At 37.0% G+C, this 21,371-nt stretch overlaps 1 protein-coding gene across 4 annotated transcripts in view; it reads right to left on the bottom strand.

Annotated features, from left to right (window-relative positions):
• Positions 1 to 21,371, bottom strand: part of Kansl1 (KAT8 regulatory NSL complex subunit 1) — a 176,222-nt gene that overhangs the window by 110,614 nt on the left and 44,237 nt on the right. For all 4 annotated transcript variants that reach the window (XM_023563369.2, XM_003465917.5, XM_023563368.2 and 1 more), the window contains one exon: positions 14,807 to 16,172. In XM_023563369.2, the coding sequence (XP_023419137.1) occupies positions 14,807 to 16,089 (1,283 nt within the window). In that variant the 5' untranslated portion in view covers positions 16,090 to 16,172. The remainder of the gene's footprint in view (positions 1 to 14,806; positions 16,173 to 21,371) is intronic.

Genomic DNA, 21,371 nt, shown 5'->3' with positions numbered 1-21,371 from the left:
GTGAAATAACAGTGAAGAATGAGAAGAAAACTACACGGGAGGGTTAACAAGTCAGAGACAGGAGGTAAAGAGCTCATGAAATGTCCATAGTCCAGGTCATCTACTCACTAGATCACCAACCCATGAAGAGTGTGACCCCTTCACTCCTTTTAATCTGAGAGAGATGAGAATCTAAGAAGGTAGGAAGGCAGAAAGGTAGAGGGAGGACAGATGGATTGAAAATTTCATAGTATGAAGACTACACAGTAGGAGGAAAATCCTGCCCCAAAAGTAATAGCCTCAGCCAAGGAAAGTAAGACAGCAAAAAATACTGAATAGCATAAGAGACTACAAACTAGAGATGCCTCAATGTGGAAAGGCTTCATGTTCTTCAAGTAATTAGTCATCTAAATGAGATGCAGTCTTCCAAAATCAGACCTACTCCCTTTTGAACTCAATCTTTTTTTTTTTTTTTTTTTTTTTTTGTCTTTTTCCTTTTTATCAGTACCAGGGATCGAACTCACGACTGCCTGCTTACAAGGCAGGCTCTTATGCCGCTGAGCTAAATCCCCAGCCACTTGAACTCAATCTTTGCAGTAGAGACTGAAGGACGTAACTAAATAAAACAGTATCTAGTTTTGGTGGAAGTCCAAGCAGGAAAGGAAAAATGACAAAAACAGAGCAGAGGTTTCTCTCTACACCAGTGTAAGCAATGACTCATAAATAACTAGAAATGAAGGGGTGGAATAGAAATGGTGATTCTGATACTCCCTCTTGGGATTGTACTTTAAGAATTCCTTCTCTTAATTGCTCTCAAACCAGGTGAAGTGGTGAGTGTGATGATGCAAACCTGTAATCCCAGCACTCAGAAGGCTGAGGCAAAATCACCTCCAGTCTGGGCTACAATACTGCACTGAGTTCAAGGCCAGCCCAAATTACGTAAGACTTGTCTCAAAACAACAAAAATTTTTAACACAAAACAAATTTAAAACAAATTTTAAAAAGAATGGGAGTGGGACGGGTTATTCCCATTTTATAAGTGCAGTCTGATTTACCAATTCATCTTCACTGGGAAGCCTCAAACACCTGAAAATTGGTAAAACGATAACCATATAGAACACATTTTCAGCATGTGACATGAAAGGTGTTACCAGTATCCACCCTCCTTACAGACACACAGCCTAAGACAGCCAGCAGTTCTTAACAAGGGTGACTTTGTCCTTAGGACACAAATGACAAAGTATGGAAACATTCTGTTGTCACAACGAGGAGGGAAGATGTTACAGGCATTTATAGGACAGTAGTCAGAGATGCTACTAACAGTACCAAAACAGCTCCCCTTCAACAAAGAACCGTCCAGCCACCAATGAATGATGCTCTGTTAAGAAATCTTGACCAAATTCATTTTTGGAAAGTCACACAAGAAAGAGGTGGGAAAGAGAATATGTATTTAGTTCCTGTGGGTAAGAAGCATGTCTAAAAAGTACTCTATAAATGACAGTCTATCTTGTGGCAACGAACTCCAAAATAAATACTTGAGGAATAAAAATCTTAGAAATGTCAAAAGGGAAAAAAAAAAAAGCTTATCCTTCCAAGTAGTTTTTTAAAAATGCAGATAAAGTATTGCATTCATTTTTCCAAATTATGCTAACAACAGTCAAGTCTGAAGTTCAACTGGCATACTCATGTATCAATGAAAGCAGAATAAAGTGATACAAGTTTCAGAAAGCAACTTGGCAGTTAAAGTCATGCAAACTATGATATTCACTAATCTCAAAACTCAACTTAAAAGGATAAGCACTATATACAAAAATACTAACTATATGTTACAATTATGAAAAACAGTAAGTGTCCAAAGATAGAAACTCAATGAATACTATTATTAACCTGCTAGATATCAGAACAGGATATAGAAATATACACACATTATCTCCTCTAATTCTAATACAAGTTTTGTAAGGCAAATGTTAAAAATTCCCAGGTCACAGAGGAAGCAAAAGAACAAAGATTAAAGCTACCAAGTTAGAAAGCCGTAATTCAAATCTAGGTAGACCAGGCTTTATGACTATATCCACTGTTATACTATATGTAGTTTAAATAAAAACTTGAGTTTTATGTAACTTTTTAAAAAACTCATGACTGCTTACTAGACAACAAAAAACTTTACAGCTAAAATAAAAATAAACCTTTTTCAAATACAAAAAGTTTAACTGACCACCAAAAGAGTCACAAAGGCATAACTAAACTTTCAAAAATCAACATAAGAGAACAATTTTTGCCACAACGTATCAGTTAGACATCAGCAATTAATATGGAAACAAATGTTAATTTAAACGAAAAATTCTATTATGCTTTTAAGTTATGCTAAAGAGAAACCAAAATTGCTCTTCTGTCTAGAAAGGAAGATGTAACTCACTAAACTCTTAAAACTCCAGCTGTTATTCGGAAGAAAACTAGAGACAATAAGATAAGACAGTGAAGATCTCCAATGGACTTGCTTTGAAATCAGTGTTTCTTTAAATTGTTTCCTTATGAACTGTTTTGATGTTTTAATCTTACCCTTTAAGATAAAAAACAAGTGTGTAGGACTGATAACCATATTACTAAGTTTTTGTTGGATCACTGAGCAGAAGTATTTGCAGTGTCACTATTTGAATATCATTTTGTATGCTTTAATTTTGTATCTTGAACAACTATTTCTACAATGACAATATGTAACTTATCAACTAGTGATTTCTTACTATTTTTCTGAAATTCTGTATTATTTCTACCCTTTTTTGTTTTCTCTTTAAATAAAAAAAAAAAAAACTCAAGTTGAAGAACTCACATATAGCAGCAGTAGTGCTATAGAATTAGATAAGAACAGGCATGGAGACAGCTACCTGTAATCCCAGCCTTAGAGGGTTGAGATAGAAAACTAAGTTCAAGGCCAACCTGAATTAAGAGTGAGATACTGATTCAAAATAATTTAAAAAAAAAGGAAAAAAATGAATAGACAAAAAATAAACAATAAACAAAAGACAACTTCATAATGTAATCAAAAGTTAGGGTTAAAAATATGCAAAAAAACTTTGTATCCAAGAAGAAAAAAAAAAAAAAAATAGCAAAAGCAGTGTCCACAGAAAGACTTAAAGAGATCACTAAGCAGAAATTCTTGCCAATAAATGAAAATCTAGGCAAAAATAACGTTCAAAGGGTTTTTTGTTTGTTTGCTTGTTTGTTTGTTTTTTTGTCTTTTTGAGACAGAGTCTCTTTATGCAGCAGTTCAGGTTGACCTTGAGCACACTTTGTAACCCAGGTTGGTCTGAACTCCCAATGATCCTCCTCATCTTCCAGCCTCAGCCTACAAATGCCTAGGATTACAGGCAGGTGTCAAAAGACTTAACAGTCAAATTCTCTCAAAACATCAACAGATAATCGCTGTTAAAACTATTCTCAAGCACACAGAGAGGAAAAAAGATCTGCCAGCCCAATCTATAAATGGCCATATACAACTAGTGAAAAAGTAAACAATAGCCCATTTCAAATTTTGAACATAGGAAGAGGGAGCAGACAACAAATAATAAAAACCAACAAAAAAAGCAAATGAAATGAACAGACTTTTCTAAGAACTACAAATGGCCATTTAATACATGAAGAAATGTTCAACATTTCTGGCCACTACAGAAATGCAAATTTAAAACATATCTTACCCTAGAAAACAATAGCTGTCATCAAGAAATCAAATAACAAGTGCTGGCTAACCCCTACACCTAAGAAGGCTGAGGTAGGATGATCACAGTGAGTTTGAGGTGAGCCTAGATTACATTGTGAGTTCAAGGCCAGTCTGAATTACACTGTAAGACCTTGTCGAAAAGCAAAGCAAAGCAACGCAAAACCAAACCAAACCAAACCAAAAAAACCCTATAGCTCAACCAAATTGGGGGGGGGGGGCTACACTGTTGACAGAATTGTAAACTAGCAACTGATACAGCGATTCCTCAAAAAACCTAAACTAGAAACTCCACTGGATTCAGCTAATCCCTTTTAAATCTTTTCCTGGAAGATTTAAAGATACCATATTACAGTAATACATGCATACCCATGTTTATAGCAGCCCAATTCATAATAGCTAAATCTGGGAAGTGCTCTCTATATCCATCAATAGATAAATGAAAAAAGAAAATGTGGTATTTATACACAATGGAGTACTACTCTGCCATAAAGAAAAACCTGAATCATATGTAGAAAACTAGATGCACCTTGAGCCCATAATGTTAAGGGAAATAAACCAGACAAACTTCAGTATCATATGGTTTCTCTTATATGAGACACCCAAACTATAAATAAAGAACAAAATAAAAGGTACAGCAAGTAAGATCAATCATTCTCAAAGGTGAAAGGGAATACAATAGGGATAGGGAAATGAAAAAAGGAATGAAGATGTATTATGCACAAACTCCACACAAGGAAAGTAAACATTATGTACTGCAAATATGTACATGAGAGGGAGGAGATCAAGAGATGGGAGGAAAAAGAGAGGGAAGAGAAAGAAAAAAAGGAATTAAGGGTACTATGTACATATTTAACTACCCAGAAACAATGTAAACACTATGTACTACAATCATGTACTTAAAAATAAATAACTATTTTCACTATGTCCACAAGAAAAATAACTAAAAAACAAATATAAAAAATGTCACTATCAGTTGGACATGGCGGCACACATCTGTAAGCCCAGCACTCAGGAAGCTGAGGCAGACGATCATTGTAAGTTTGAGACCATCTTGGGCTACACAGTGAGTTCAAAGCCAGCCTGAACTACACAGCAGGACTTGGCTCAAAACAAGTCACTATTTGTTCCTAAGTCTCTGTTGAGCTAGCAAAATCAAACAGAAATTAAGTTTAAAATCTGTTAAAGTAATAAAATTCAGTAAGGAGGCCAAATAAAATCAACAGTATTCCATCTACTAATAAGAAATGATCTCATTTCTTCATAGCATTAAAATTTGCAAAATACAAAGAAACCCAAGAAAAACAAAACAAACAAAAAAAAAACACCACAGAAAAGGGCAAATGTTACTCTAGACATTAAGAACTTCAAAGGGAAACTATTGTAACTCTGAAAATCTTAATGTCAAGATGTCATTCTTCCAAACTAATTGTAATTCAAAGCAATTTCAACTCAAATCCCAGTATGATTTAAAGAAAGTCAATAAACATTCTAAAATGTATATGGAAAAAAAATGTTCACTAATAATAGCCTCACAAATATATGTAATGTGAAGTACAAAAAAAGTGAAGTTATCCTATCAAAGTTATGGTAAATACTATAGATTACACACAGTACAGATACACTATAGTGTTTAAACCTTTAGCAATGTAGTGTGATAATGATGCAAGAATTGATAATGGATCCATGAAACAGAAAATAGTGGATTTAGATCATAATAAAAGTACCCTATCAAACACACACAAAAAAAGAACGACTGGTTAACCACTGGAGGAACAGAGTAAAAGTTAGTTAAAACCTCACTTCAAATTGTACACAAAAAAGACAAAGAGCTAAAAGGTTAACACAGTCGCCCATCCTTTGGAACACTCTTCTTCATTCCAAATAATTTTATCCCCTTAGCTCTTCCTGAAAACAGATACCACTTCTTGCCATTTTTATTTATATCAATATTTGGCCAGTTTTCTATGATCAAAATCTAGCTACATCATCATGGTGTTCAATCATACACTATTACATCAGAATCAAAACTTCTATTACTGGGGCTGGGGATTTAGCTCAGCGGCATAAGTACCTGCCTTGCAAGCAGGCGGTCGTGAGTTCGATCCCCGGTACCGATAAAAATGAAAAAGACCAAAAAAAAAAAAAAAAAAACCTTCTATTACTCTCTAGGAGAAAGGCAGGAGGAACAACAACTTCAATCCTAGCCTGGGTAACACACCAAGACACTGTTTCAAAGTTTGAAGAGCTGAGGATGTAGCTCAGTGCAAAGGCTCCTAGGTTCAACTCCCAGTTGGAAAAAAATGGAAGAAGAGATGAACAATGGGACTTCTCCTACAACCTGACACTCTAATCTGCATGGCATACTTGATTCATTCCGGATTTCTCACCTGTAAAGGATAAATGTGTGCATATCTCCAAAGCAAGCGTTAAAATTCTCAACTTCATAAATCTTGCTCTTTATTCTTTCCATTCCATGCCCACTACATCCTAGTTTAAAACCTTTATTTTCAGCTATCACTATAGCTTCCTCTCTTTTTAAAGCCACCTGCTCCAAATCATGAGTCTCCAACACAGTGCATAACAGCATTTAAGTTCTGGTTTATGAGTGTCTGAATGACGCCATTACAATCTTAAAAGAATTCCTCATATTCTTAGGATAAAATTCAAATGCATTAGTTCGGCACTCAAAAATAATGTGATGCCACCTTATCCTTCCAATTCATTCGCTTTCTTGAACTTTTATCTTTGGCAGACAACTCTTTTCACTGACATACAATATCTTCCTCCGAAAACCCTCATATTTGGACCTGAAACATCCTTACCCAAAAGTGATTATTATTTCCTCTTAAGTTTTCAGCATGTAATGCCTGTAACAGGTATCTAGTACTGAGTTGTAAAAGGGTCTAATGCTAATGTTTCCTTTTCTATTAGACTTGGGGGGTGGGGGTGCAGATGTCACATAAATTATTCCTAAAGACTAGAACCAACATCTTAATTGTTACGCATTTTTACCACTCTTTATTTAACACCAAAAAAATGCTTCCTTGCTTTTTTGGAAGCAAGGCTGATCTTAATAATGATCATGAAAGGCTAGTCTGTAAGTAATTAGAGTGCCTTAAAAGTTGTCACGTATTATTTGCTCAGAGAATTTTTGAACTCTTTCCTATGGTATTACCTCACAGACATTTTGACTACTCTCAATGACATATTTTGATTTCTATTCAGATTATTAATTCAGGTAGAGTTAAAAGAACAAACAAAAGCTACAACCACTTTAAAGGCTGGCCTGCTAGTTAATACCCAACAGTAATTCTTTGCTTTACCCTTGCATCGACTCATCATACATAGTACAATAAGGAACATTTATTTTATCTAGTAATACCATCAAAGTGTCAATTTAGGGTAAACCATAGAAGCTTAAATAATCTAATGTCACTTTAGGCAACTTCTGACACCAAATAAAAATGTAAGACCCTGTATGTATACACGTACTAGTTCAATGTCTTAAATAAATGCACACTTACCTTGAAACTTCCAAGGTCACCCCAAACCTCTCAAATCCAAGATCTGGGACCTGCTTTAAACTTACCACTTATAAGAAATTAAGAGAATTATCATTTGGGAGGATAATCACTGTACTAAGCAAACTTCCGACAAATACAAAATTGGCCAAATTACTTCTGTGAATGTGAATACATACAAGATTAATTTCATACACAAATGAGTATAAGCAGAATGAGCCTTAAAGTTTTATTCTGTTTTTAGCTTACCATTAGAAGACTGACCTGTCCACCTAGCTTTCTGAATAAGGATCTTACAAAATACACTATACATTGGGTGTGCCCAAAGAACAGTTACTGGAAAAATCTGCTGGGAAAGAGCCAGTTCAAAAAAAAACATTTTCAACCAGTGGGAAATCTAACAAATCAGTGTTTGCAGCAACTCGGCTAAAAACAGAAGATTTGAACAAAGTTTTTAGGAAAAAAAAAAAACAAAACATTTTTATTTCCAAGGTAAAATTTTATATTAGGCAACTAGTCCATCAATAATTTCAATTTTACTCATCTAAAAAGCACTAATTGGAATTTTGTCTTTGAAATCTAATGGTGTCAAATAGCTTTAAGTACCTTACTTGCTCTACATAAATGAACTTTATAATGCCATAATTTTTGTTTTTCAGAACAGGGTGGAACCAAGTGCCTTGACTGAATGAAGCATGAACCTTTTATCATAGTACTGTATCATACAACTGTTTCTGAGAGAGTAAAATGTTATTTTTGTGAAGGGAGGGGCTAAATGATCATTTTCATTAGGGAAACTTACTTGCAAAGCATAATACTCCGACAACGCTTTATTAAGTGAAAAGAATAGCCATTTGGGTAAAGGCTTTTGTTTTTACTTTCTCACTACATTTGACCCTCTGGGTCCTTTCCAAACAGCTCCCATTTTTTTTAATTGCTCTAACTGGGATGCACACAATACTGTAACATCTGCTATGAGCACACATTGATACCAGGCTACCTGAGCAGGTAGAGAGCAGGCTGCTGCAGCTCTGCTATTTAACCTCTAATGGGATCCAGTCTGAGGACACCCTATGGAAAGACAAGCAATGTGAACTAGAGGAGGGTATGTCAATGCCTAACAGTGTGACAACAGCCTTTTCCAACCTGTCAGTGGCCTGTGCCCATAATTACCATAATAAACAAGTAACCTCTCTCCTTTTTTCTTTTCTTTTGCTTCCTTCTTTCCTTCCTTTCAGTGAAGGAAATCAATAAATTCCTTTTGTACTGATTGACTTCCTTTCTTTCACTAAGCTACACTCCTAGCCCTTTTAAGTTGTTTTCTGAGACAGGATCTTGCTAAACTGTACAAGCTGGAACCTGCACCCTCCTACCCTTCTGCCTCAGTCTCTCAGAGGACTGAAATTACAAGTGTGCCACCTTGCCTGGATTTTCCCCCCTTGTGCTGGGGATGGAACCCAGGGGTTCTCACATGCTAGGCCAGGAATGCTGAGAAACCCAAGCCTAGAAAGACAAATTGGGGGCTGGGGATTTAGCTCGGCGGCATAAGCACCTGCCTTGCAAGCAGGCAGACGTGGGTTCAACCCCCGGTACCGATAAAAAGGAAAAAGACAAAAAAATAAATAAATAAATAAAATAAAGACAAAATTAAACTTAACAATTCTCAACAGTATCTAGATTTCCAATACATTGCTCCCTCTTTAGTACTAATCTGACAAAGACTAAGAAAAAGAAAAACCCACGTGTAGGGACTGGGGATTTAGCTCAGCGGCGTAAGTGCCTGCCTTGAGTTCGATCCCTGGTACCGGTAAAAACGAAAAAGACAAAAAAAAAAAAAAAAAAAAAAAAAACCACACAAAAAACCGTGTGTTTCATCCCTCAGATCTTATACTTGCCAAATCAATAAAAATAATCAAGTGTTAACAATGAAACTATTCAAGTCCAGAAATGACACAAATTCAAGTGTGGTGTCTTACTTTCCCGCTGCTGAGACATAGAATCAAACACATTTAGCTCACGTTTCTTTTCAAGATCAGCAAGCTGGCTCTAAGCAAGAAGCAAGCTGGCAGAGGGACACAACAGAGGAAAAGGTGCTCAGCCCATGCTAGCCAGGAAGTAGCACAGGAGGAGCCAAGGCCAAGATTATATAACCTTCTAAGTCACAGGCCCCATAATCCAACTTCAACCAGGCCCTACCTTCTAATAGCACAGTTAGCTAGTAAACTCAACAATGATGAATCCACTGATAAGCATAGCACCCCCATAATCCAATCACCTTCCACACACACGCTATTTTGGGGGGACATTTTAAATTTAAACCCTAACAGTGAATGTAAGGCCAATCAACCAATCAGGACACTTTTCAACTGTTCTTTCAAGTTCTTCTACTAACTAGATTTATCAGAAAGAGCTTCCTTGAAGAAAATTATAAGTACTAAGTACATGCTTATAATTCTAGTATCACCTGTAAAGACAAGGAAAGAGTAAAGGAAAAAACAAAATACTTCAAGAGATTCTTCTTGCAATTAGGTAATATAAAGTATAACCTATAACTTTAAGAATGCCAGAAATGTTTAATTTTGCTGTTTGATGGGAAAAATTAAGCACAATACTTCTCTGGATAATTTACTATAGTGGAGGAAAATATTTAATCTTCTTATCCCACAGTCAATGCCACCCACCAATGTACTGTTGATGTCTGAGCTGAAACCGCAAGGTTAATTATGCATGCCTTCAGGTTGCTCCACTTCTCGAAACCTAACTTTCTCTCGCTTTTCCCAACCAGAACCATGCGAAAAACAGAAGAAAGAACAGTAAGAGAAATATTTTTATATTAACCATGACCTCAAGCAAGTTATTTCATTATCTATAATCTTGGGTTCTTAACTGTAAAATAGGGATCTCATTCACATTAAGTGTATGAAGATTACAGTAACAAATATAAACCACCATAAATATAGAAAGTGTTACCAGTAAGTATTTCCTATTCTTCCCTTAAAAAAAAAAATTCCTACATAGCATGATGCCATACATAGGCAATTCCAGTACTCTGGGGAGCACACAGAGAGGTACTGCACATTCAAGCCTAGACCAGGAAACTTAGCAAGACTCAAGCTGGAAAAAGGGGGGGGGGGGGCGCCGACACAGGGCAATGCAGTTGAGTGCAAGGCCCGGGGTTTAATTAGGTGAATTGGAATCGTCCACAGGAACAAGGATGGGACATTCCAGCCACTTTCTAAATACTACCTAGGTGTGTCCTAGCAAATGCCCATTCCCAATACAACACATTTTTATTCCATAGACACACAAAAAAATACTGGACATGATAATGCACACCTATAATTCCATCACTCTGGGAAGGTAAAACAGGACTACAGTAAATAAGTTCCAACCTCAGCTGTTCAATTTAGCAACTCAGCAAAAACCTGTTATCAAGAAATAAAAAGTGGCCAGAGATTTAGCTCAGCGGCATAAGCGCCTGTGTGGCAAGCACAAGGTCATGAGTTCGATCCCTGGTGCCAGGGAAAAAAAAAAAAAAAAGTCAATAATTAAGAAATAAAAAGGGCTGGGGATGTAGAGCTCAGGGGAAATTCCTGGGTTCGACCCTTAGTATCATGCCCTACCCCAAGTAAAAGGCATTACAGAATACACAAGGCTTAAAGAATACACATGGTTAGCCAAGCATGGTGGCATACATCTATAATCAGCATTCAGGAGGATGAGGCAGAATTGAAGCCACCCTGGGTTACACAGTGAGTGTCAGGCCAGACTGAAACAATGAGATTATGTTTCAAAAAAGTATTTTTGAGTACAGTTTATGTGCTTGAGACACCGAAAACAGGGGCTGGGGATTTAGCTCAGCGGCATAAGCACCTGCTTTAAGCAGGCAGTCGTGAGTTTGATCCCTGGTACCGATAAAAAGTAAAAACACACACACACAAAAAAAGACACAGAAAACAGTACCTTTTCTCAAAATGCGTATTAGCCACTTGAATATAAAATTAAACACCTTATTTTGCATGCTTAACAGATCAACCTTTATCAGCCAAAGCTAATTTGGACAATTTGATTGTTTCCACAAATATAGCTCTCTCATTAGCTGTATGACATTAAGCAAATCACTTCAATTTTCTATTCCTAATCTCAATCTATAGTAAGATAAAAAATGTCTACCTTCCTTGTATTTTTGAGGATTGTGTAAATTAGTGAAAAGCTGTTAAAACACTGCCTACTCTCAAAATTCAACAAATGCAAACTAAGATTATTTCCCTACCATGTCTCAACTCTATTGTCAAGATATAAGTTGGTCAAAAGTATTTTTTCCCTAACTTACTCAAATGAGTTGTCAAAATTATCTCAAAGCTCTGGAGTATCCCAGGGTTCAGATTAATTTAGTCTCAAAACTCCTAAGCTCTTCCTCCCTACCCCTTCTATTCTGCTAGGATACATCTCTCAAATTACAACAGGAAATAGATTAATGGGAGACAGCATGAAAATAGTCCTGTTAAATGCTGTTGAATCAATCATTTTGTTATTGCTAGCACATGCTAAGGACTTACAACAGATCAGTTTTGAATGTCAGAACAGATTACTATAGAAAGTAGAAAAAGATGAAAAACACTGCTGAATTCTTAGTGAAGACCTTTTGATTTTCACAGAGCCATCCACTTTTAACTTCAGCAACAATACTTAAAAACAACTCATTTCAAAAACTGTCTCCTCCACAAAATACTTTTGTCACAGCTGTCCAAACTAAATATAGCCCACGATATCTCTGGCATAAGAATAAAACAGATAAGCTACTGCATCAAGTTCCTGTTGAAGAGTTAATTTTCATTCTAGCGCTGAATAATCTCAATGTGGCTATGAGATTTGGGATGAACTATTAGATTATTTTAAAAAAAGACTTCTAAGCATATTTTTTAAAAATCTTGTTTTTTTAAAGGCAATGTCTCTAATCTCATTGTCTACCCAATACTGAGCTGATCTATAAACATCTGGTTAAATAAACAATCTTAAAGGTCAATCTGGTGATCTTGCTCAATAAGATCTCAAAATATTTATTGGTAGTTGGAACTTAAATACAATTACAATGTGCAAAAAGATCATCTGCTTCACAATACTTTCAGGGCCGATGCATGGAAATTCAAATTTTTAAAGATTTAGTTGACTCAATTGCAAGGAGAATCAATTGACATCAAAAACTTACCCAAAATGATTCCTTAGCTATTCTTATACTTTATATCCTTTCAATCAACACAGCATTAAGTGATAATAAAGCTCAAAATTAAGCAGCAAGTGAATCCACTAAAATGCTGTTTGAGTCACTAGATTACATCACAGAATAAATTTTGTCCTTGGATATTTTAATTTCATTAAATTAAAACACTTACCCACTTACCCACATTACCAATTCTCATTTCAACATAATGCAGTACATCCTGAACACAAGCTTACAGTCTAGATGACTTGCTGAATACACAAATAAATGCAATTTAAAATACTTGTCTGTTGTATCTTTAAATATAAAACATTTAATATTCACCAAGGTATTTTTAAAGCAGTGAATTATGCAGCAAAGTCAGAGAGAATTTTGCCACAAATACGGTCAAACTGACTTAATCTACTAATCCACTGAAAGAACAATAATCTTGTTATACAAGTGACAAGCTTTAAAAAAAATCACTTTAAAAGTGACACAGAAGTAAATTGTAGAGTATAGTGAACTACTGAGTACAGTGAACAAATGGTAACAGGACTAGGTCTATAAAGCAGAAATTGCACAAAATATACCTATACTTTTCCCCTTAAAATACAAACAACGGTTTTAATTCAGATATACAGTGTTTTCCACATGGATAATATAAACAAACCTGAGAAATCAGGTAACCTATTGCATAAAAACATGGCTGTTTAATTACAAAATTCTCCAGTAAGAATCAGTTTTTACTACCAGCAAGAAAAAGTATTTTTCCAATATATCCACCAATTTCAGCCCTGTCCTGTAAATGCAGATTTTAAAACATCTCTACCAAAAGAGGAAATGAAGAGGATCCATTAGTCTTCTATAGGGCCCACCTTTCCCAACTTCTCATGCTTTCTCTTCTCACAAGTCTAGTATCAACAAGTTGTCTACTATCTTTAATGCAGGTTTGAAAGAGAACAAGAGTAAAATACCTCTGGCTCCATCATGCCAAGCTAGCACGTCACCCATACAAAGCATACATATAAAATTTTCTCATGCTGAACGATCATCTGACAAAAATGAAGTTTTTTTCAAATCAAGCTGTGAAAATGGACTGTGTCAATAGGCAACATGTAAAATACTCTGAAGTATCTTATAAGTGCTAATCCTTAACATTTCAGTGTGATAATGTGAAATATTCATTTCCTGGCAACACAACAACTAAAAACCTTGAGATCCAAAATGACAGTTTTAAATCTATGCTAATAAAACTGAATTGACAACTGGCAACTCTTGAGATAGCTTTAAATGAGGTTGTCACTGGAAACCCAAAAGTAGGTTGGGACTGTCAGCTTCACCACTCAACCACTGAGGGGAGAGGGACTGGTTAAACGTCATCAATGGCAAAGAGAATAACCAACCATGCCAGTGTAATCAAGCTTCCATAAAAACACAAGGTTCAGAGAACTTCCAGACTGTTGAACCCAGAGAGGTTCCTGGAGGGTGGTAAGTCTTCAGAGGGCATGTCTTTATCTCTTTCTTTCATCCTTGAGTTCTATGAGCTCCTCAAGGAAATTAAGCCTGAGAAAGCAGACTATAGAAATCCTGATTTATAATCAGTCATTCAGAGGCACAGGTAAAGCTCAGGCAACCCAGAGCTCACAAATGGCATCCAAAGTATGTGGGAGGGGATGGGATGGAGGGTTATCTTGGGGACTAAATCCTCAAAACTGTCGATTCGGGCACTATCTCCAGGTAATATCAGAACTGATTGAACTAAAAGGACATCCAGGTGGTGTCTACTAGAACTGACTGCTTGTCAGCTATTAAGGAAAAATCCCTGTACCTCTTGAGCTTACAGGTGTCTTCTGTATTGATAGTTTTAGTATGAGAGCAGAGAAAAGTTAACTTTTTCAACAGTGAAAATATCTCAAGTGTTGAAGATTATGTTCTCTCCTGAAACATCAATTAAAAGCAACTCTACATTCCAAGTCAATAAAGTTAACTACTTACAAATTCAAGTAAGTTTACTGATTACCAGGGGAAAAAACCTCAACAGGCAAGCCAATAAAACTGAACCGGTCCTATTTATAGTTTCCAAAGAATATATTCACTTTCAGAGAGATACAACTTAACAAACCGGCTGTTTTCTTTCTCAGTAAGACTTCAAAAGGACATCAGTACCTTACACCCTACAGCAACACAACTCTTTAGGAAAAATACATTTCCTTTATCACTATAAAGTACAGGCATTCATTAACCTAAAACTAGGAAAAAAAGATAAATGGAACATACACACCCACATACAAAGAATACTAGTTTCCCCCAAAATGGGGATTCGCTCAAGTCTTTCTCCCTCGCACCAACATTTCTCAAGAATGACATGCATTTAAGGGTTCTACTCACAGGGGTACATGGCATTGCTCAGAATCAGCTCTGGTCAGTTCCTCCTCTTCAATATCAGACTCCCCTCCAGAACTACTGTCAGTGATGTCTGAATCAAATGCCTGTTCACTGCACCTCAAATTGGCTATGCCACTAACTGTAAATCTCTCCAATTCTTCTGAAATTGAATCGCTTTTCAGGAAGTTGCTAAGTCCTTCTGAAGTAGTGGTCTCACTGGCAGCTTTTCTTAAGGCAGCTTCAGCCTTTCGGGTCAGCATCAACTGGCTCCGGGATTTCAAGGATTCCAAGTTTGGCAGCTTACTCAAAGTCTTCTCTAAAAACCCACCCAGCTGATGCTGTAAATGCCTTTCCACCTGTTTGGCTTGCACAACCTGTAAGCGCTTCTGTAACCTACGAGCACGGCTCTCAATATCAGCTTGCCGCCTCAATAAAGCTGTTATTCTTGTGTCAGAATCTAAAGCACTGAGAAGAATGGAAGACATGTGGGACTTTTTACCCTCTAACTTGACACTCCCCAAGTTAGGACTGCAGTCTGTACCAGGCAATAACCTACTACTTCCTTGAAGTGCCGGTTGTTCAACGGAATTGACAGAAGATTTGTTTGCAGTGCTATTATTGCTATATAGAGTTGTGTGTTCTACATCAAGGCTTCTATGTGGAAGAGTGCAATTGGTCATACCCCCCTTCAAGTCCCCAGAGTCAGATATCCCTACTTCACCTCCCTGAAGAGCAGAAGTGAGAGCTCGCTTCCCCCCATTGAGAGGACTGGAATTGTCATGATCAGAATGTGTTGAACTTTTAGTCAATTTCTTGGCCAATCCATTTACAGGCGCTTGTGGAAGAGCCATCTGGCCACTTGTATTCATGGTTCTAAGATTTTCTAAGGAAAATTCCAAAACTGGCTGTCTCCCCAACAGCTCAGCTCGGAATTCATATGACTGAGACAAAAGGGGATGAGATTTAAGGACTGCCTGCTTGCTGAAGACTCCTTGCAATTTCAAAGACTCCTTTTGGGGAACAGATGTTACATCAGAACAGAGATAAGATGCCACCAGTGGTTGCAGCTTTCCTAAGTCTTCCTTAGGCTTATTTCGGAAGTCTAGACTGGGATCTTCTGCAGCAATGGCTTTTCTTTTGGTTCCGTTGGCAGCAATAAGGATATTGGCGTTGCCGTTATTTTCGGCACTGCCAGGGGACAAGGTGGAGGATGGGGGAGCCAGTTTGAACCGGATGTGGTGTGCTTCAGCTGCTGCGTCAGTGAGAGCGGGCGCCATCGCAGCCATTCAGCACAGAGAGACAGGAAGTCCAGCCTCTCCTGGTGCTGAGGCCAGCTCCGCGGCCCCTGTCTGTCTCCTTTGAAAACAGGCTAGAAGAGAAAGGAAAGAAACAGAAGTTAGAAATACAGATACATTCAAAATGATACATTTTAATACAAGCATTACTTGAAGTTGTCCAAACTACCACTCCAGAAAAAAAGCCTTGGAGTCATTCTAGAGATCTGAGTATTTTTTTATCTGAAAGGATAAAGGAAACATAATCCCTGCACAAGAAAAGAATTCTACTCTTTTTGGTCACTTGTTAACCACAGCTCAAAGGTGCCAAAACAGAAGGTCCATTCTGCGATAATCATAGATTAAAGGTAAATTGTATGCCTTTAAAATAAAAACTTTTTTAAACTTCTTAAAATTAGTAGACTTAACACAGTCCCATTGGCTTGAATCACTAGTGGTAACTTCATGACTGTCCCATTGGGTAGCTTGTACTCCAGGTAGTGGAAGTGGTACAGTCATGCATGGGACAGTCGTGCATGTACCACTCCCTAGTGGTTCAAGTCACTCAGTAGTGAGACATGAATTACAGCCCCGTCACTCAATAACACCAAACAAAAATTTGTAAGAACTACTCACGCTGACAAAAAAACGTATTTACATATAATGTTACAGCTATGTACATTTTTCCAGCCAGGAATCCACTTCTCATGAACTTTTCACTGCTCTAAATAATACAGACTGAACTGCAAGGCTACACATATTGCATCTGCAATACCAATTTGCTTCATTTTTTTCCCCTTTCAGATCAGAATGTTCAATGTCTTCTCCACTGGCCCTTTCATTTCAGCCTAAGAATGTACTCAAGTTTCCTATGTCCTCAAATTAATTGCTCCTCATGTGTCTTGCCCTTTACCCCAAAGCCCCTTGAAAGAAGAGTATAAAAAGCTGCCTGAGTCTTCATTCTTCCAACACCTATTCCTCTGGCAAAAATCACCAGTAAATCTCATTTTTAAATCCAATAGTCAAGTCTGTATTCCTCATCCTATCTGCTTTCTCCCAAGCACTAGCCAGCACTGCCTTTCTTGAAATTTTCCTCTCCTGATCTCAGCACTATTTTTCTCTTTCTCTTATCTGTGCCCTTGAATATTGGTATTACACTAGATTTTTCCTTCTGCATTCTCTCTCTACTCACTTCCTCATTAACAACTACTATGATGAGGCCCTGCTAACTCTTAGAAAAAAATTGCTGGCCTTGTGCAGACCAGACTGGCCTTAAACTTGGAGATCTTCTTGTCTCAGCCTTCCAAGTGCTGAGATTACAGGTGTGTGCCACCATACCTGGCTAAGTCAAGCGTTCTTAAAGCATGGATTCTGGATTTCTGGGACCTCAAAAACCATTCTAAAGTCAATGTTTTCACAGATAAATTGAAATATTATTTGCCTTTTTCACTGTGTTAACATGTACAATGACGGTATAAAAACAAAGATGATCAAAATTGCTACTACCTTAGAACAAATTGATAGTGTCACCAAACTGTGCAAATCAGTTCACAGGTAAAAATGTTCTTGTCCCCACGCAGCCGCCACCCCCCCTTCCAGTACTAGGGATTAAACCCAAGGACCTCCCATCCCCACTCCATACTACCACTCTTTTGTCAGTAAATCGCTAAACTGCCCAGGCTGGGCTTCTGCCTCAAGTGTCCCAGAGTGCTGGGATTATAGGCATGTGCCACCATGCCAGCTAGAATATTTTTGATAAATCTTAATTTTATCACCTGTTGATCCTTTGAATACCCGTTTTAATATACTGTGTATTTAAAGTAAAACTATGCATGAAGTACTCTGCTGCTTTATGAAATGTGAGGGAAAGCACTTGAAAACTGAATTACCAAATTAAAACAACACTGAAGAGTCCACCTCACCCCAGAAGGAATGGCTATTATCAAGATATCAATCAATAACGAATGCTGGAGGGGCTTGGGGGGAAAAGGAACCCTTCTTCACTATTAGGTGGGAATGCAGACTGGTGCAACCATAGTGGAAATCAGCGTACAGATTCCTCAAAAACCTAGGATTGGAGGTCTCATTCAACCCAGCTATTCCCTTTCTGGGTATATTCACAAAAGAATTAAAAACATTATACCACAGGCAATATATGTGTACCCACTTTTATAGCAGTGCAGTTTGTAATAGCTTGATCTTGGGAAACAACCTAAATGTCCATCGACTAAGCAATGGACATAAAAGATGTGGTATTGTATACAATAGAGTACTACTCAGCCATAAAGAAGGATAAACTGGAGACTTTTACAGGTAAATGGATGCAACTTGAGACCATATTCATAAGCAAAATAAATCTGACAACTTATATAATCATATTGTCTCACTGGTGTGAGAAGCTGAAAGAAACAAAATATGTATATGTATGTATATAAAAAAAGACAGTTACTTAAAACTGAATTGCAAGCTCATTTTAGAACTTTCTTAACGAAATAGTATTTTTATCTCATTGACAAACATACTATGACTACTGCAACTTAAATAGTGAGCAGACATTTTCCTATAAATGAACAAAGTAAACCTGCTATTGTAAGGAAAACCACTAATATTTGTTATCAGTGACAAAATCTGAACTTTCAAGCAACAATACATACCATCTTTTGAAAACTTCTACAAGCCATGAGCTTGAACATTTCGCCAATACTTACTTCTCATTAAACAGATTAGTAATGTAATTGGCAAATGTGAATTTGACATAATATGTTAACATTTGATAGGTTTGTATAACTTAATAAACGACCAAATGACCAACATTATTGTTAGACATAATCTTTTTTTGTGTGCGTGAACTGGGGATCGAACTCACAAATTGAGGATGAGTAAAACTAAGTACAAGTCAGTCCGATTGTAATTTGGATTTTAATGTAATAATATGAAAGGTTAATTGATAGAATTTTAGATTCCACTTGTATAACTAGAATTCATGGAATAACAACTTGTTGAGTTTGGATGCAATATAAAATGCCCCCCCCCAAAGCTTTGTATGTTTGGGACAACAGTGACAGTATATATTACAAAGGAAGTAAAGCAGGCTTGCTATTGGAAGGCAGTCTGGTCACGGGGGAAGCAGGCTGGAAGAGTTTATCTCCCTCTTCAGCCCCTCCTCCCTCCTTTCTCTGCTCTGGCTGCAGAGGTAAGCTGCAGCTCTTCATCTGCCATGCCCTCTGCCATGCATTCCTGTCCTGGAGTAGAGGACTACAGGCTGAAACACAGGCCATAAACCCTTCCTCCTCTTGGCTGTGGTTGTCAGTATTCTGTTCCAGTGACTTGAAAAGTCACTGAGATACAAAGGATAGCTGAAAACTTATTTAATATAGGTATCTGAAAAGACTATTAAACTCTTCTCTTTTTTCCAACTATTTATCTGTTGAGGCTGGGGTTTTTTTCTTTTTTCGTGGTGCTAGGTCAAAGCCAGGGCTTTGTGAATTAGTTGTACAGTCTGCAATTGACCTACACTCCCAGCCCAAGGCCAGATTTTCCTTGTATGTTTCTACTTAAATGATAACACAACAGAATGACTACACCAAACATGAGAAGCCAGTTGTTTTCTATTAAGTTAAAAAATTAAAGAGATTTGCAAAAATATAAAAAGTGTCTTTCATTAAATTTTTGTATTGGCTATGACTGAGTTTTTTTTTTTCACAGTGGGCTTTTTACGTTAAAAGTAGTAAATAGTTATCTTTACAATTTCTCAGGGGTTGTAATAAAAAATATATAAAAATAACAACCCACAAAAGCTCTCTGTGGTTCTCATCAATTTTCAGGCATTAGACAGCCCGTGTTTGTGAATTCACTAAACTATGCAAGCCTTCTCTCCCCCTGTCAGAAAAAGAATATCTCCAATCTGGACCAGTATTTTAATTTTTAGATCAATACTAACAAAGGATGGCAGGCCCTACAACATTATAATAACTTCTTTATGACAATTCAGAGTGAGAAAATATCTGTATAAACACCGTAACATTTTAACACGTACTGTTAAAATGTACTGCCCTAATGGCATTCTGTATGACACAACTCGGTCTGTGTTCAATTTTTCATTTATGATTTTAAATTTAATCCAAATCCTAATACAGTTGATAATTGTGCTGTGGACCAGTTGATAGCTAAACCAAATATAAGTTATCTGTTCAAAATACTTTGAGTCAGTTTCATAATATGCAAAGTATTTCCCCATAAAGAAAAATTACTATCTGATCCATCAATTCAACTCCTACTCTTTAGAATATCAATACATAGTTGATACAATGGAAAGGTAATAAGGCACATCAGTTGCAGATGATTTTTTTTTTTTAGTTGCAGATGATTTTTACAACATATCGAAAAGTACTGTACTACAAAAAAGCACTACAGTAATGGTAAAAACAACCTATTTCTAGGGACCTAGGCAAGGCTAGAGATTTTTTTTTTTTTTTTTTTTTTTGAGATGGGGTCTCACTATGCAGTTCAGGCTGGCCTTCAGCTCACTTTGTAGCCTAGGCTGGTCTCAAACGTGCAACAACCCTCCCACCTCAGCCTCCCGAGTGCTGGAATTACAGGCATGAGCCACCTCGCTCCACTAAGGCTAGAGACATTTAAAGAAAAAACAGGAAAACCCAGGTTTACCCAGCACAAATAACAGGCCTCTAAGAGCACACCCTAGGAAAGACCTGAATACAAACTTTCAAATTTATTTGATTAAGAAATTCTTTAAAGTTCTCAGTTTGCTGTTTTAAAAAAATGTAAAGCTGGATATGGTGGCACACACCTGTAAATGCCAGTGCTTGAGAGATGGACAGGACAGTCACCATGAGTTTGAGGGCAGCCTGGGCTACACAGTAAGTTCAAGGCCACCCTGGACTATACAGACAGAACCTGTCTCAAAAATTCCAAAGATAGATCCATATCCTCCCCTTCTTCCTTCACTGACCTGAAGTGTTATGCTAAGACTCAATATTATAAGCTCAAATGACATTTGGGTTCACATCCTGGCCCCATTTACCTCCTATGAATTTACTCAACTACTCCAGTTCCTCAGTTTGATCATCAATAAACAACAGAGTTTACCTTTAAGGCTGCTATGAAGATTACTCAAAATATTCTCATTTACTTAACCTATTACCTGCCAAAATTTATTTTATAATCTAGAGATAAAAAGCTAATAGAGGGCCAGAGATTTAGCTCAGTGGCCTAAGTGCCTGTCTGGCAAGCGCAAGGTTGTGAGTTCGATCTCCAGTACCAAAAAAAGAAAGAAA

Source organism: Cavia porcellus, unplaced genomic scaffold (assembly GCF_034190915.1).
Source record: "Cavia porcellus strain 051 isolate PalLab524CR breed Dunkin Hartley unplaced genomic scaffold, mCavPor4.1 scaffold_32, whole genome shotgun sequence".
NCBI classification, from domain to species: domain Eukaryota; kingdom Metazoa; phylum Chordata; class Mammalia; order Rodentia; family Caviidae; genus Cavia; species Cavia porcellus.
This window is presented reverse-complemented; position numbering and strand designations above follow the sequence as displayed.